Source organism: Mus caroli, unplaced genomic scaffold (genome assembly GCF_978045245.1).
Source record: "Mus caroli unplaced genomic scaffold, Mus_caroli_1 scaffold_18, whole genome shotgun sequence".
NCBI classification, from domain to species: domain Eukaryota; kingdom Metazoa; phylum Chordata; class Mammalia; order Rodentia; family Muridae; genus Mus; species Mus caroli.
In genome coordinates this window covers 62,911,357-62,925,296 of record NW_028227273.1, presented here as the reverse complement: position 1 = coordinate 62,925,296, position 13,940 = coordinate 62,911,357, and the positions used below count along the sequence as shown (strand labels likewise).

Sequence of the window (13,940 nt, the reverse complement as noted above, 5' to 3'; positions counted from 1 at the left end):
GAGGTCTCAAAGATGCCCTCCAGGATTAGTAAAACTACTAATTTGATGGCAAAAATATTAGTGGAAATCAACCAAGAGACAGGCAGATTGGGAAGCACAGCTTTACAAAAGCTACTCTAGAGTGTTACTCAAGCACAATCTTGGTTGTCAATGTCATATGTCTCTTACAATCGATGGTCAAATTAAATGATAATGCATGAAGAGATAAACAAAATCTCGAAGGTGACCTTTGAATGTCCACCATGGTTAACATGGTTTCCCCCTTTCCTTGGCCTTTTGTTAGTGAGCTGGCTGGTTTTGTGTGCCAACTTAAGACAACCTGGAGTTATCACAGAGAAAGGAGCCTCCCTTGAGGAAATGCCTCCATGAGATCCAGCTGTAAGCATTTTCTCAATGAGTGATCAAGGGTGTGAGGGCCTGTGATGGGTGGTGCCATCCCTGGGGTGGTGGTCCTGGGTTCTATAAGAAAGCAAGCTGAGCAAGCCAGGGGAAGCAAGCCAGTAAGGAACATCCCTCCATGGCCTCTGTCTGCATCAGCTCCTGCTTCCTGACCTGCTTGAGTCCCAGTCCTGACTTCCTTTGGTGATGAACAGCAATGTGGAAGTGTAAGCTGAATAAACCCTTTCCTCCATAACTTGCTTCTTGGTCATGATGTTTGTGCAGGAATAGAAACCCTGACTAAGACAGTTAGCTATTCTTATAACTGTTATGCCTGCCTATATTATTTAGGCTAGACATACAGACAGTGCATTCATCGTTGGCCTCTGTTACGGCCACACTTTTTTTCTTTAAATAGTAACTGCAGAGGAGATGTAGGAGGCATGGGGATCCATGTGTTCTCAAGTACCAGGAGAACTTGGGATGTTAAATACACAAGGTTGTGCCTTCAAAGAAAGGATACACAGCCTGTTATCCAGCTAGAAGGCTGGGGGTGTGTGGGATCAATAACCTAGAGACCTCTGAACTATCAATGTGGCTAAGACCACACTGGGTCCTCCCCCCACCCTTATCAGAAGCTTGGCCTTCTCAATCTGTAGAGCCCATTTTTGTAGAATGTATCAAATGCACTTTACAAAGAGTTTTGATGTAGTGATGTCTGACCTTGACTTAGATTACTTCATAGTTTATTGTGGATACAGAATTGAGTTCCTTAGCACCAAGAAAATTTTCTCCAAAGTGCACTGTGATTAAATATGCCTAAAATAAACTGTTCAGGGTCAGACTCCTGAAGTTTGAACCAACACCACCCACTTAGTCAAACTGAACCAAATTACCTTCTTGTCTCCTGCAGATAGTCACTCTGCTGGCCACAGTGGTCATGGGGACACCTCCCCCACCCCACAATCACCTCCCCTGCACACATATATTGATATGTGTGCACGTTTATGTATGTGTACACAAACATCTTTATATGAATATGCATGTGTACATTTATGTGAGTGTACAAGTGTATATGCATTTTTATATATGTATATATATGCATATTTATGTGTACAATTATATATTGTGTGTGTATTTAGGTGTACATATGTGTATATTTATGTGTGTGTCTCTCTGATAGGTCCTTATGTAGCACAGGCTAGCCTTTGAGCTCCCTGTATAGCACAGAACAAGACAGAACAATACACCTCAGACCCTCTTTCTTCTGTCTCCTAAGTCCTAGGATAATGGGCATGCGCTGCCAACCCAGTTTCTAAAATACTGGAGACTGAACCCAGGTGAGCATCCTACCCACTGGGCCCCAGCCCCAGACCAGACGGAAACTTTAAAAGTCCATTTTCTGCATAACATGATAACTAATAACTACAGACTACATCATCAACATTTCTACCAACCCTCAGGACAGTTCTCTCTTCTACCATTCCTGGATGTGTTTGAGTTCACCTAGCCCCACGGCAGCACCTTCGTGTGGGGAAATTGTGGGAGGTTTTGTTCTGGCCTCTCATAACTGAGCTCACTTTCCACTTAACATGGCACATGGATGCTGTCCGGTCACTGGCTTGCCCACTCACCTCCGGCTGTTCATTTCATATTTTCTCCATTCTGAACCCCGATGGGCACAGAAAGTCTCTGTGAGCGCAAGCATTTCCATGCCCAGTTGGGACTTCGCGGAGCTGACGAACTTGGCTGTGACCTCTGACCTCTATTGTTGAGCGGTGTGAAGGCTCCCCTCTGGAGCCGAGGTGACACTTTGATGTGGGCCTGTCTTCTCCTGCCAGCTGGGAGCAGCTGGGTAATGGAATACTTCGTGTCCGATGTGGAGAGTCAGATCTGGGTCTGAAATGCATTTTCTACGTACAAACAAGATGAGACTCACTGATGTGGCCGAAGCTGCTTACTGCTCACCTTTCCTCAAAGATCCCATCTGCTCAGAGCAAGAATAGGCTCTGACATGCAGGTGCCCCCAGGGACACAGCCATGCCGGTCGGTGGCTGGCGTTAATGAGCAGCCATAAGGGACTGCTCCCAGTGAGTGCTCCTCTGAAGTCACTGCCACTAGCAACAGCACAGAGGACAGAGGGACCTTTTCTCCAGGCTGGGGCAGCTCAGAATCCTCGGAGCCTGGCTTAGGACTCAGGACACTGCAGTAGAAGTCGCAAGCCCTGTCTGCACACCACCACAGGATGATGTCCCGGACTCTGAGGCTGTTCCTGCTGGCTTTGGCCTGTACTGTGGACCTGAGCCAGGCCAGTGGCTTTACAGGTGAGGGATCTAGGGGTGAATCCAGAGAAGGGACTTCTAAGAGTGGGTCTCGAAAGGGCAGTGACTGCTGGGACCCTGGCTGGCCAGCAAGCATCTTCTCTGAGAGAGGTATCTTGTTCTGGCCGGCCTGCCTGCCACACTGTCTGTACCATTAGCAACAGGCTGCGGCCGAGCACTGGGTATGCTTTCAGAATGAGGGCTTCCCCAATGGGAGTGTGCCTCCAATGTGTAGGGTCCGTGGGGTTGGGAAGCAGATTTTGAGGCTGGGTTAGGCCTGAAGTGCTACATTTCCGAGGGAGGGATGTGAGTGTAAAATTCGGTACCCAGCACGAAGGTCTTGTTTACAGATCAGGGAAGGGCAGCAGGGTGGCTTACAGATCAGCGTGGCTCAGACTCACCCTCGGCCACATGTTCTCAAGTACAGAATTGCAGAGTAGGGGGTGCAGCGAGGGAGTAGGCCAAGCATGGGGAAACTCATTGCTCAGAAGGTCTTTAAAAAGACACTGTGGAGTTGGGGCGCAGTTCAGGGTATCCAGCACGCATGAGCCTGGGTTCTATCCCCAGAACTACCAACCCAACCCAACATACCTGACCAGACCCTGTATTCCCCAAACCCCAGACTCCAAGGAATTATGATCACAAACCTTCTGGTCCCTTTCCTCTTACAATCTTTCTGACTTGGCTGGGAACTCAGAGATCTGTTTTGTTTCTGAAGTCTCCTCCATTTTTGAGCCTGGTCTGCATTGTTTTCTGTCCAGAGGAGGATTTTACTGTACTTGGGAATTTGTTTTGTGCTGTGTGTGTGTGTGTGTGTGTGTGTACCATATAGCTTAGTCATAGACAGAGTGAAACATCAGGAACTTCACGGGGGATCTCCTACAGGAGGCTGTGACCCCCTCATTGTTCATGTGAGACCACAGGACACAGTGCAGCCTTCCTTGGGGTCGCCTGCCTACTCATGGTTCAGAACTGTGGAACCTGTACTGGCTTATCATTGTGTACAAGGTGTTAACTTTACAACCTAACCCCATAACTGCAGGACATAGAAATTGTTTTAGGAATGACAGGGTTGGGAGACAGACGTATGACATATTCCTGGGGGCTGCTCCATCCCAGGCGTGACTGCACTGAGCATGCTTCTGAGGAGGGAGCCAAGCATCACTTGCCTTCAGCAGGGGGTCGGCCAGGGTGTACTCTCAGGAGCAAGGAGGACCTCATGACCTAAGTGGGCATTTGTAGAGCAATGTGAGGGTTGTGGGGGAGGAGAGTGAACTGGGAACCGCACTCACTCTAGTGTGGTGTTTGTGGTTCTTGCCTGTGGGTTGTGACCCCTTGGGGTGGGGGTGGGGTCAAATAATCCTTTGATGAGGTCACCTAAGACCATGGGAAACGCAGATATTTACATTACGATTAATAGCAGTAGCAAAATTATAGTTATGAGGTAGCAATGAAAATAATTTCATGGTTGGGGGTCACCACAACGCGAGGAACTGTGTTAAAGGGCCACAGCATTAGGAAGGGTGAGAACCACTGGCCTAGAGCCCAGTGCGATTTTTCACCTCCTGCTGTGATGGCTCTTGAAAGAGACTTTGCACAGCAGGTCCTGTAAGGGGGTTTCTACCCTAGCTCTACCTGTCCCCAGAGTTGAAGATGGCACAGTGACCTCAGTAGAAGATAAAAAGCAAAGAAAGATGAACGTTTCCCAGGCTTTTCTGGAGATGGAGGAGGCTGTGTGTGTGTGTGTGTGTGTGTGTGTGTGTGTGTGTGTTGTATGGTGTGTGTATGTGTGTGTATGTGTGGTGTGTGTGTGTGTGTGTGGTATGTGTGTGTGGTTTGTGGTGCATGGTGTGTGTGTGTGCGTGGTGTGGCGTGTGTGTGTGTGTGTGTGTGTGTGTGTGTGTGTGTGTGTGTGTTTGGGTGTGTGTGTGTAGGAGGAACTGTTGACCCTATAAGGATCCGGTGGAGGCAGCTGGCTCCCTAGAGCCTGTGTCCTTCATGAACATGGCTGACGTCTCTGCTGAGGCTAAGTTGAAGAATCTCCATCAACTCCAGTAGGCTCTTGCAGGCTACCCCAGCTTTGGCTGACTCCGCAAAGTCAAGATGCTACTCTCTGCCACCCCTCCCCTGGGTAGTCCCTGAGAGCTTGGTCTCTGGCCACATTCATGTCCTAAGAGCCTCCGTTTCTCTCCAGAATAGACTGTGACCACTTTCAGTGAGGAGGAGTTATAGGCTTTCCAAAGGCCAGGCTGACCCCATGGGGGACAGGGACTGGGCTAGAGCTGCTCCCTACCCTTGGTGGTGGCTGCAGAGCCCAGGACTCTGGGGCCAAGGTGGGACTCTGTGCTGTGTCTACCTGGGAGGAAGCTGCAGTGCTCCTCCCCCAACAGTGGCGGCTGAGATGTCATGCTGTCCCCACCTGTGGTCTGCCATAGGCCAGGGAAGGCTCTGCAGAGGTGACTTCATGGTCCAGTGGGTGATAATGGCCGCTGCTCCTGAGATGACTTCCGTCTCCAAGCTTCCCCAGACACTAGTCCTCAAGGTGGGGATGGGAGCTGCGGCCCTGGGCTCTGCAGGCCTCGACATTTGGGGAAACTGGGGCGAGGGGGCTCTGAAGTTGAGTATTCAAAGATGCTGGTGTATCGAGCCGTCTAGCAGCTGACGGGGAGCTGAGAGGGGGCATTCATGGGCCCTGCATGAGAGTTTCAGGACTGCTGAGGTAAAGAAGCTTAAGTGGCTTCTCCCACAGCTCTGAGGACCTGGCTCTACTGCTAAGTGTTGGCCTGGCTCTCTCTGGGACCATGGGGGCTGAGTCCATCCAAGCCTGTGTTCTTGATGTGTTTAGAAATCTTTGCCACCTTTTAGCCTGTAGAAGATCACCCTGATCTTTGCCTTCTCCCTCATATGGCTCTCTCTCTCTCTCTCTCTCTCTCTCTCTCATACACACACACACACACATTCTTTCTCTCTCTCCTTGTGTGAATATGTGTGTATGTGTGTGTGTATGCACGCACATGTGCGCTCACACACATGTGCCTAAGTGCCTGTTCCAGTTTCCTATTTTCAGAAAGATAGCAGTCCTACCAGGGTCTGCCCAACAGGGCTGCTGTCTGAGTGCCTGGGCTCTGAGGTTCTAGCATCTTTTAGGAGGACACACCTTGACCCCTAGCATTTCTATGCTATAAAGTGACAGAGGTTTCATGGGAGGCAGCCCATCATGAAGTGGTGAGGGGCTGGAAAATGTCACGGGCATGCAAGTCTGGGAAGCCATGCTGCTGCCGCTGAAAAGGACAGTTTCTCAGCCCTAGGCCAGCCTCAGAGGGAGGCCCAGGGCAGGCCTGAGGAGATGAGCTAAGATGGGCTGGCCTCCTTCATCAAGGACAGTTGTGTCCTCTTACAGTGATGATGATGGTGCATATATACATATGTCCATACATGCATATATACACTCACACATATATATGTACATGCATACATGCATGCATACATTCATATACATGCATGTGTGTACATGTGTTCATACATACTTGCATCCATACTTACATGTGTGCATGCATTCATACATGGATACACTCATACATACAAAAATACATACATAAGTGCACAAATGCACACATGCATATATACATACAAAAATACACACATACATGCATGTACACACATACACATATACATGCATGTATGTGTGTACATGTGTGCATGCATGCATGCATCCATACAGACATAGATTAAATGTTTGGTTATCCATCTTCCATTCCATTCCAAAAAAAAGCTGTTGTTACCATCCCTGGACCCACAGTCCACACTTGTTGGGTGATTCTTGCCTGTCTGTGGGCCACATGGCCAGACTCAGATTTATGGATACTGATATGTAAGAGAGTCTGCAGCAAGTGGGACCAAAGGCAGAGTGACAACTGGGACATGGTGTCCAGATCTTGGGCTCCAAGTCTATGTGCTTGGTTGGGCTGAACATTACAGTCAAATCCAGCCTGGATGGCTCCCGGCTTTGAACAGGATGAGAGTTCTTCGAGTACAGGCCGATGTCAATGGCTATGTGTTTATGCAAGCAGAGGGGTGGGTTTGGTTTTTGAAAAGGCAAAGGCCACACTAGGACTGTTGGGCTGGTTCTAGGGCCCGTTCGACAGTAGAGACCTCAGTTAGCTTACTGCTGCCAAGAGCCAGCACTCATACAGGGCACAGTGATCTAATCCAGTGCTTCGCCGCCTTGGTTTGCTAATACATCCTCTGGCGGTCTTCTTTGTAGAAAATGGCCTCTCCCTGCTGAGCTACCAGCTCTGCAGCTACCCGGTGACCCGAAGTGTCCAGAAGCTGCAGGCTGTGCAGACCTCTCACACAGCCTACGTGTACTGCGGAGGATGGATCCCCTGGAAAAAGTGCCCCAAGACTGTGTACCGGACCCAGTACCTGGCGATGGATGTCCCTGAGTCCAGGAATGTGACTGACTGCTGTGCGGGCTTTGAGCAACTTGGCCTCTACTGCGTTCTGTGTGAGTCACTGGGGGGGCGGGGGGGCACGGGTGAGCAAGCGATGGGGTAGGGCTGGGCTGAGCTGCTTTTCCCCTGGAGGGAGAAGCTGCTGGGGCTGTGTGTGCAAGCCTGCGATGTCTCCCTGGAATCCTAGATCTTTCTAGAACATTACACCTCCGTCTTTCTTGAACTTTAGTGTTTCTGGGGTGCTTTTCATGAACCCATCCCCAGATTTCTGATTTCATAGCTCAAGTGAAGTACAAGAATCACCAGCCCTTTGATTTTTAGTGTTTGTTTCTCTGAGACAGAGTCTCACTTTGTAGCCCTCCCTGTTCTGGAATTCACTCTGTAGACCAGGCTAGACTTGAACTCACAGAGATCTGCCTGCTTCTGCTTCCTGACTGCTGGGATTAAAGGAATATACCACTATGTCTGCCATCATCAGCCTGTTAACATGCAGGAGAGATACCATGGGCTGGAGAGCCTCAGTGGTACTCAGAGCTGACTGTATAGCAAGGGCCTCTGGGATATTCTGCACCATGCAGCAGCCTCAGAGCTGGTGGCAGCATTGATCAAGGTCCAACATGAGCATCTGTGGCTTTTTATAATGCTGAATGATTCTAACACAGTGGTGTTTGACACAGTGTCCCAACCTCTCCAACACTGGAGACGGCGCTCTCTTCCCAAGGCTGCTATAGAACTCTTGTCTCACCTTAAATCCTAATCTGGTCTCCACTAGAAAGAGACAGAGGTGCTGGGCCTTCTGCTCCTTGGCGCAGGTTTGTAGGATGTGCAGGTCGGTTACCTAGGTGGTCCATATGGTTGCCCATGTCATAGCCAGAGCTGAGTGTGGCTTGGAGCGCAGCACCCAGCTCCTAATTTGGAGCAGGGTGCACCAAGTATGTCTTCTAGCAAAGGTATGTGTGGGTGTGGGTGTGTGTGCTTGCTTGTTCTGAGTCAATATCATTTGAAACGGGCTTCTGTATAGTCCAAAGGTTCTGCCGGTCTCTCAAGGGAGAGTGGCCCTGTGGGGTTGAAGAGTGCACTACCTCTTAGATCTTAGCAGGCCCAGCCAAATAGGACAGTGGGCAGCTAGGGAGCAGCCCAAAGAAGGTGGGGGAGGGAAGGACGTTGGCATCGAGTATGGTCTTCTATGAGGTCTTCTTGGGTCATGGCGGATAGGAGGTTCCTGGGTCTGCCACCAGAACACAGTGTGGGACAGACCAGTGACCTGCAGGCGGTGCAACTGTGGTCAGACTGGCAGTAGACCCTGAGCTGTGTAGTCACACGGTAACTGGGACAGTCAGATGGGTCACCACAACGGCAGAAAGACAGGAATAGGAGCTTCACATTGTGCTGTATTCAGAGAGACGTGGTCTGGAAAGGAGGGTGGTTTTAACCCCAAAAACCTATCTCCCTCTCATCTCCAGGCAGCAAGCTCTATAGGAACAGGTGAACAGCACACATCCAGAGGCCAGCCTTGCCCCTGAGATGCAGGTGACTGTCTGAGACTCCCTCTTTATCAGCCCTGGAATTCCTCCTTCCTCTGTGGACATTTGGGCTGACACTCTTCTTTTTTTTTAAAGTGATTTCAGAGGTTGGGGATTTAGCTCAGGGGTAGAGTGCTTGTCTAGCAAGTGCAAGGTCCTAGGTTCAGTCCTCAACTCCAGAGGAAAAAAAAGACAAAATTATTTATGCACACGTGTGTGTGTGTGTGTGTGTGTGTGTGTGTGTGTGTGTGTGTGTGTGAGAGAGAGAGAGAGAGAGAGAGAGAGAGAGAGAGAGAGAGAGAGAGAGAGAGAGAACAACTTACAGGGGGAAGTTCTCTCCTTCCACCATGTGGGTCCTAGGGATCAACTCAAGTTGATGTTTTGCATCAAGCACCTTAACTCACTGAGCCGTCTTACCAGCCTACCAAGCACTTCTTAATAACAGAGTCAGGTTTTCAGCTGCTGCCAGCATCAACCCTGTATATATCCAAGGGCATCTAGATTTGGGATGGAGTCGGAGTTCTCTCAGAACTAACAAGCCATTAAGAGTGTGCTAGGTTATTAATAATATTAATAATATCAATATGCAAAATACTTCTACAATAATTAAAAAAGAGTGCCCAGTCCTTCCTTCTGTCCCACATCAAGGAATCAAGTTTTTCAGTTCAGGCAATACAGCTTGCTATAAGGGAGTCTGAAATCTGAGACTAACAGTCCCAGTGAGGGAAGCAGAGGAGGCATTTCAGGGCACAGAGGACATCAGTGGTGACAGAAACAGAGGCTCCTCTGTCACCCTCTGAAGCTTGAAGGGTTCTCTTCCCACCGTCCTCTTCCTCCATTCAGGAGAAACTGGGATCTGTGGCTTCGTTGCAGGGTCCAGGATGAGCCAGCATTACAGAGTTGGCAACAGGTTACAGACCATCTTGTCCCTGAGTCGACATGGTTTAGTGGTTGGTCATCTTTCAGGTGTCAGTAGGAAAAGACATGCTGGCTGGATTGAGCCGTTTGGCCTCATCAATGGGGCCTGAGGTCTCTTGTCTTTATCAATGGAAAGACAAAATCAGTACCTGAGGAAGGGCCTCCTTCCTTCCCCAGCTTTTTGTCTCCAGGCCCATAGCTTCTCTGTCTTTTTTATCATTTTTATCCTGACACCAGGGTTTCCCTTAGGGAGGTCCCTGCTGGTGTCAAAGCTTGGTGTCTTGATATGCCCTGTGGGGCCACTGTAGTGTCCCCTATCTTATCTTTGAGAACTGAGCACCTAAGTGTCTCAGGGACACCCCCTTGGTGACTTGATGCTGCCTCCAGGGCAGCATTGACACCACAGGTGTGGGCAGACAGCTTCCCCTGTTGTTAATTTGAGGTGAACTCACCACTGTCTAACTGCTCCAGCCCAAGGCCCCAATGTATGCAGAACAAGGCCTGATTCCAGCTGGGCCCACAGGTGTTGCAGAGGAGCAAACACAAGATGAAAGACACACTCACCTCTGCCTCAGTGGGGACAGCCTTTGTCTCTCAGCCCTGGTGTTTGGAGCCTCTCTCCCCAAGCCAGTGGTGCAAGCCCAGATAATGACTTTCTTTCTCCTCCCACTCAGTAAGCAGCCATCCAAACCAGGGAAATGACACCCAGGGCATACTTGCTGTGACTTCCAATGTCATCACCTCTTTCCAGCCCCAAGAATCTCAATGCTAAGTCATCTATTCACTTATTGAAAATGTTTAATATATAGTTATAAATGTGATCTCAACAGGTACAGATTTTAGAAGCAAAGCAAAGACCAGAGAGCAAGCACCGAAAAGTCTGCCACTCAAAAGTCATCTCTAGAGATGTGTCCCATCATGCCCTAGGGCCAACACTGCACAAGAGTCCAGCTGCCCTGCTGGAACTTTCTGTTGATTTATTTTGTTTCCTAATCACTTAGCAATTCCCCAGAATGACTTCTTTGTCAATAATATTACTGTAGCCATTGATTGTGTGGCCTCAGAGAATTGTCACATATAGATGCGTAATTACCCAATCAGCCATCAACTGCCTCTAACGGTTAGTTATCACGAACGCTGCATGCGATGGACATTACCCATTGGATCTGTCCTCAGTGCAGATTCCAGCAGATGGAGCCCTGTGGGCAGCATCCCTGGTTTGTATGGCCCCTCCCCGCCTGCTAGCAGTTTGGTGAACTCTGACTCCTGGTATAAACCCTGCTGGACCAGGCCCACCTCCAACCTCCCATCTTCATGCAAATGCCCAGAGATGCCTTGTGCTGACCAGGCTGAGAATCAGAGGGAGGGGGATCCCAGAAGGATTGTGCTCACCAGCCAGGGATTCCTTAGCTCTGGGCAGTCTTGGAGGCTGTGGTCCAAATAGGAATCTCTGGGGCCGTCTGGCTGAACTGAGACTTGCTGGGTTGCCAAGCACTGAGGAGCACTGACTCGTTGTTTCATTGTTTGCACTGAGTTGAGAAAGGAGAGATTTTTGACTTTCTACCAAATTGACTGGCTATTCCTTTAGGACACAGAGTTAGTCACCAGCCCTCCCTGGGGGAAGGGGAATTCCCAGCAGCAATAAAGTTAAGATGAGGAACTTGGGTTCCAGAACCCCACTGTTGCTAGGCAACCATTGTTAGAGCCCTTTTCTTTTCTTTTCTTTTCTTTTCTTTTCTTTTCTTTTCTTTTCTTCTTTTCTTTCCTTTCTTTTCCTCTCCTTTCCTTTCCTTTCCTTTCTTTTCTTTTCTTTTCCTTTCTTCTTTTCTTTCCTTTCTTTTCTTTTCCTTTCCTTTCCTTTCCTTTCTTTTCTTTTTTTTCTTTTCGTGTGTGTGTGTGTGTGTGTGTGTGTGTGTGTGTGTGTGTGTGTATGTGTGTGTGTGTCCAGAGAACAACCTCAGGTTGGGTACCATCTCCATTTTTTGAGACAGGGTCTCTCGCTGTCTGGAGCTCTCTCCAATCCAGCTATGCTGACTAGCCCATGGCCCTGGGGATCCAGCTGTCTGAGATTCCCAAGAGCTGGGATAACCAGTGTGTACCTCTATGCAAGGCTGGGTTTCTGGAACTTCTGAGTTCAGGTCATGGCACTTGTGTGGCTAGCATATTAACCAACTCTCCGCTTTTTATGAGGTAGCCTCTTTTTCCCCCCTGTATTTCGGCAAATCTTTCCAGTTTAGAATTGTCTTAGATCTGCAGGAAATGTGCCTAGGTCCTGCAGATCAGTTTTCTCCACAGTGAGCATCTTACTCACGGGGACATGCTTTACAGCCCAGAAACCCGGAGCATAGCTGATATCAAACCTCCTGCAGTGTTTGGCCTTCATGTCAGAACACCTTACCCAGCCCAGCCCACCCCCATTCTTCTATCTGCTTGGCCCACGGCCTCTTTAGCGTTCACACTGTCAGATGAGCATCTGTTCTGCTCCTGACAGGAAGACTGCACACACACACACACACACACACACACACACACACATGTTCCTTGCTTGGCTTGCAGTTTGACTCAGCTCAATCCTTTCTCTCCGACCTGGACACATTGTATATGCGCCTAGATATTGAGGAAATGAAGGACCAAGCCCATAGCTTGGAAATGACAATGTTACTAATCATGACTTTCACCATGTGTTTCTAAATAGCAAAACACAAGGCTCAGCTTCCTGAGCAGGGCCCATGCTACCTTGTACGCTATATTTGCTTTGGTTGAGTGGCTGTCCTTGGGACTTGTTCCCAATAGAAGTGAGGCCACAGTTCTCTTCATTAGCTACAGAAATCTCCAGAAACCCTGGGGGACCCAAGAGGATTGTCTCTGAGACTATAGCATCTCTGGGCTGCCTCTCCACCCCTCCCAGGCCCTGGCTAACCTTCCTCCTGCCTCATGGGATACTGTCATAGTTACTTTGCTATTGCTTTGATCAGACACCATGACCAAGGAAACATACAAAATAAAGCATCTATTTGGGGCTTATTGTTTCAAATGGTTAGCATTCGTGACCATCATGAACATCATGATGGGAAACATAGCAGTAGGCAAGCAGGCAGGCAGGCAGGCAGGCGGGCGGGCAGGCAGGCGTGGGGTTGGAGCAGTAGCTGAGAGCTTACATCTTGATCTACAAGCAACACAGCAGAGGGCGCCTAACTATAGATGGTGTGGGCTTTTGAACCATCAATAGAGAAACACTCACCAATACACTTTCTTCAACAAGGCCACACCTCCTAATCCCTCCAAAGCAATTTCACCAACTGGGGCCCAAATATTCAAGTATCTGAACCCTTATGGGGGCCATTGTCACTCAGACCACCACAGGTTTCTTCAGAACATAACTATTGGTTGGCATTGTCTAACACTTGAAGGGCTTGGAACGGCACTTCTGAACACTTTGGGGAATGTTGGTAAATGTGTGACCCTTGTCCCCAGGAAGCAAGACAGCTGATAGAAGGGAGCAAATGTTGAAGTCATGGCATTGACTCCAGCTGGAAGACTCCAGCAGCTCCAGGGATCCAGGGAGTGCAAGAGAAGGGAGCACGGAGTAGGTCAAAGTGTCTGAAGGCACCAAAAGTGTCTCCATCACCACCCGATCCCAAACATACTGGCCGGTCCCACAGTAATGGCCTCCGTGGGATTCCTTCTGCCTGCACTCCACCCTGGTGGTACACCAGCTCTACGTGGTCCTTGGCCAGCAGGCCTTACCTCAGAGCTGAGGACTGCAGGGCCGTTATGAGCTTCCTTTGGCCCAGGTGCAATCTCTTCCAAAAGGCAACTTTCTCTGAGCCCACCCAGGCCCCACCCAGACCCCACCCGGCCCCACCCAGGCCCACCAGTCACTCGAGACTCTGACCCTGCTCACTTACCTTCAGGGATTGCTAGTGTGTTTGCTTTGGAATTCATTTCCTAGAGGTGGGGCATAGCCATGTCTGTGGACTAGGCACCAAACAGCTTCTTTGGTTTCAATGAAATGCTCCGTAAACATGGTGTGTGTGTGTGTGTGTGTGTGTGTGTGTATGTATTGGTCCTAGGAATGGGTAGAAGGTCCCTGGAACTGGACTCCTTAGGACTGGAGGGACAGAAAGCACTTGGGGTCTCCCCTGAAGCTGCCTTAATAGAAAAGAAGCCCAGTGGTCTTAGAGCCAGTGTAAGCAAGCCTCCAACAATTTCAGGGTCTCTGCCCAAATCGGGACAGATGGAACTTCTGAAACTGAAAGTAGCATCAACTATGAATGTGTACAGCCCTCAGTTCAATTAGGGTTGATGCCTTTTTTAAAAGTATCTGTTGTTGCTTTAAAAAACAG

At 49.2% G+C, this 13,940-nt stretch overlaps 1 protein-coding gene across 2 annotated transcripts in view; it reads left to right on the top strand.

Moving 5' to 3' along the window:
• The first annotated feature begins 2,485 nt into the window (after positions 1-2,485).
• Umodl1 (uromodulin like 1) overlaps positions 2,486-13,940 on the top strand; it is a 56,219-nt gene continuing 44,764 nt past the window's right edge. For both annotated transcript variants that reach the window (XM_021149285.3, XM_021149284.2), the window contains exons 1-2: positions 2,486-2,702; positions 6,964-7,206. In XM_021149285.3, coding sequence (XP_021004944.1) covers positions 2,624-2,702; positions 6,964-7,206 — 322 coding nt within the window. In that variant the 5' untranslated portion in view covers positions 2,486-2,623. The remainder of the gene's footprint in view (positions 2,703-6,963; positions 7,207-13,940) is intronic.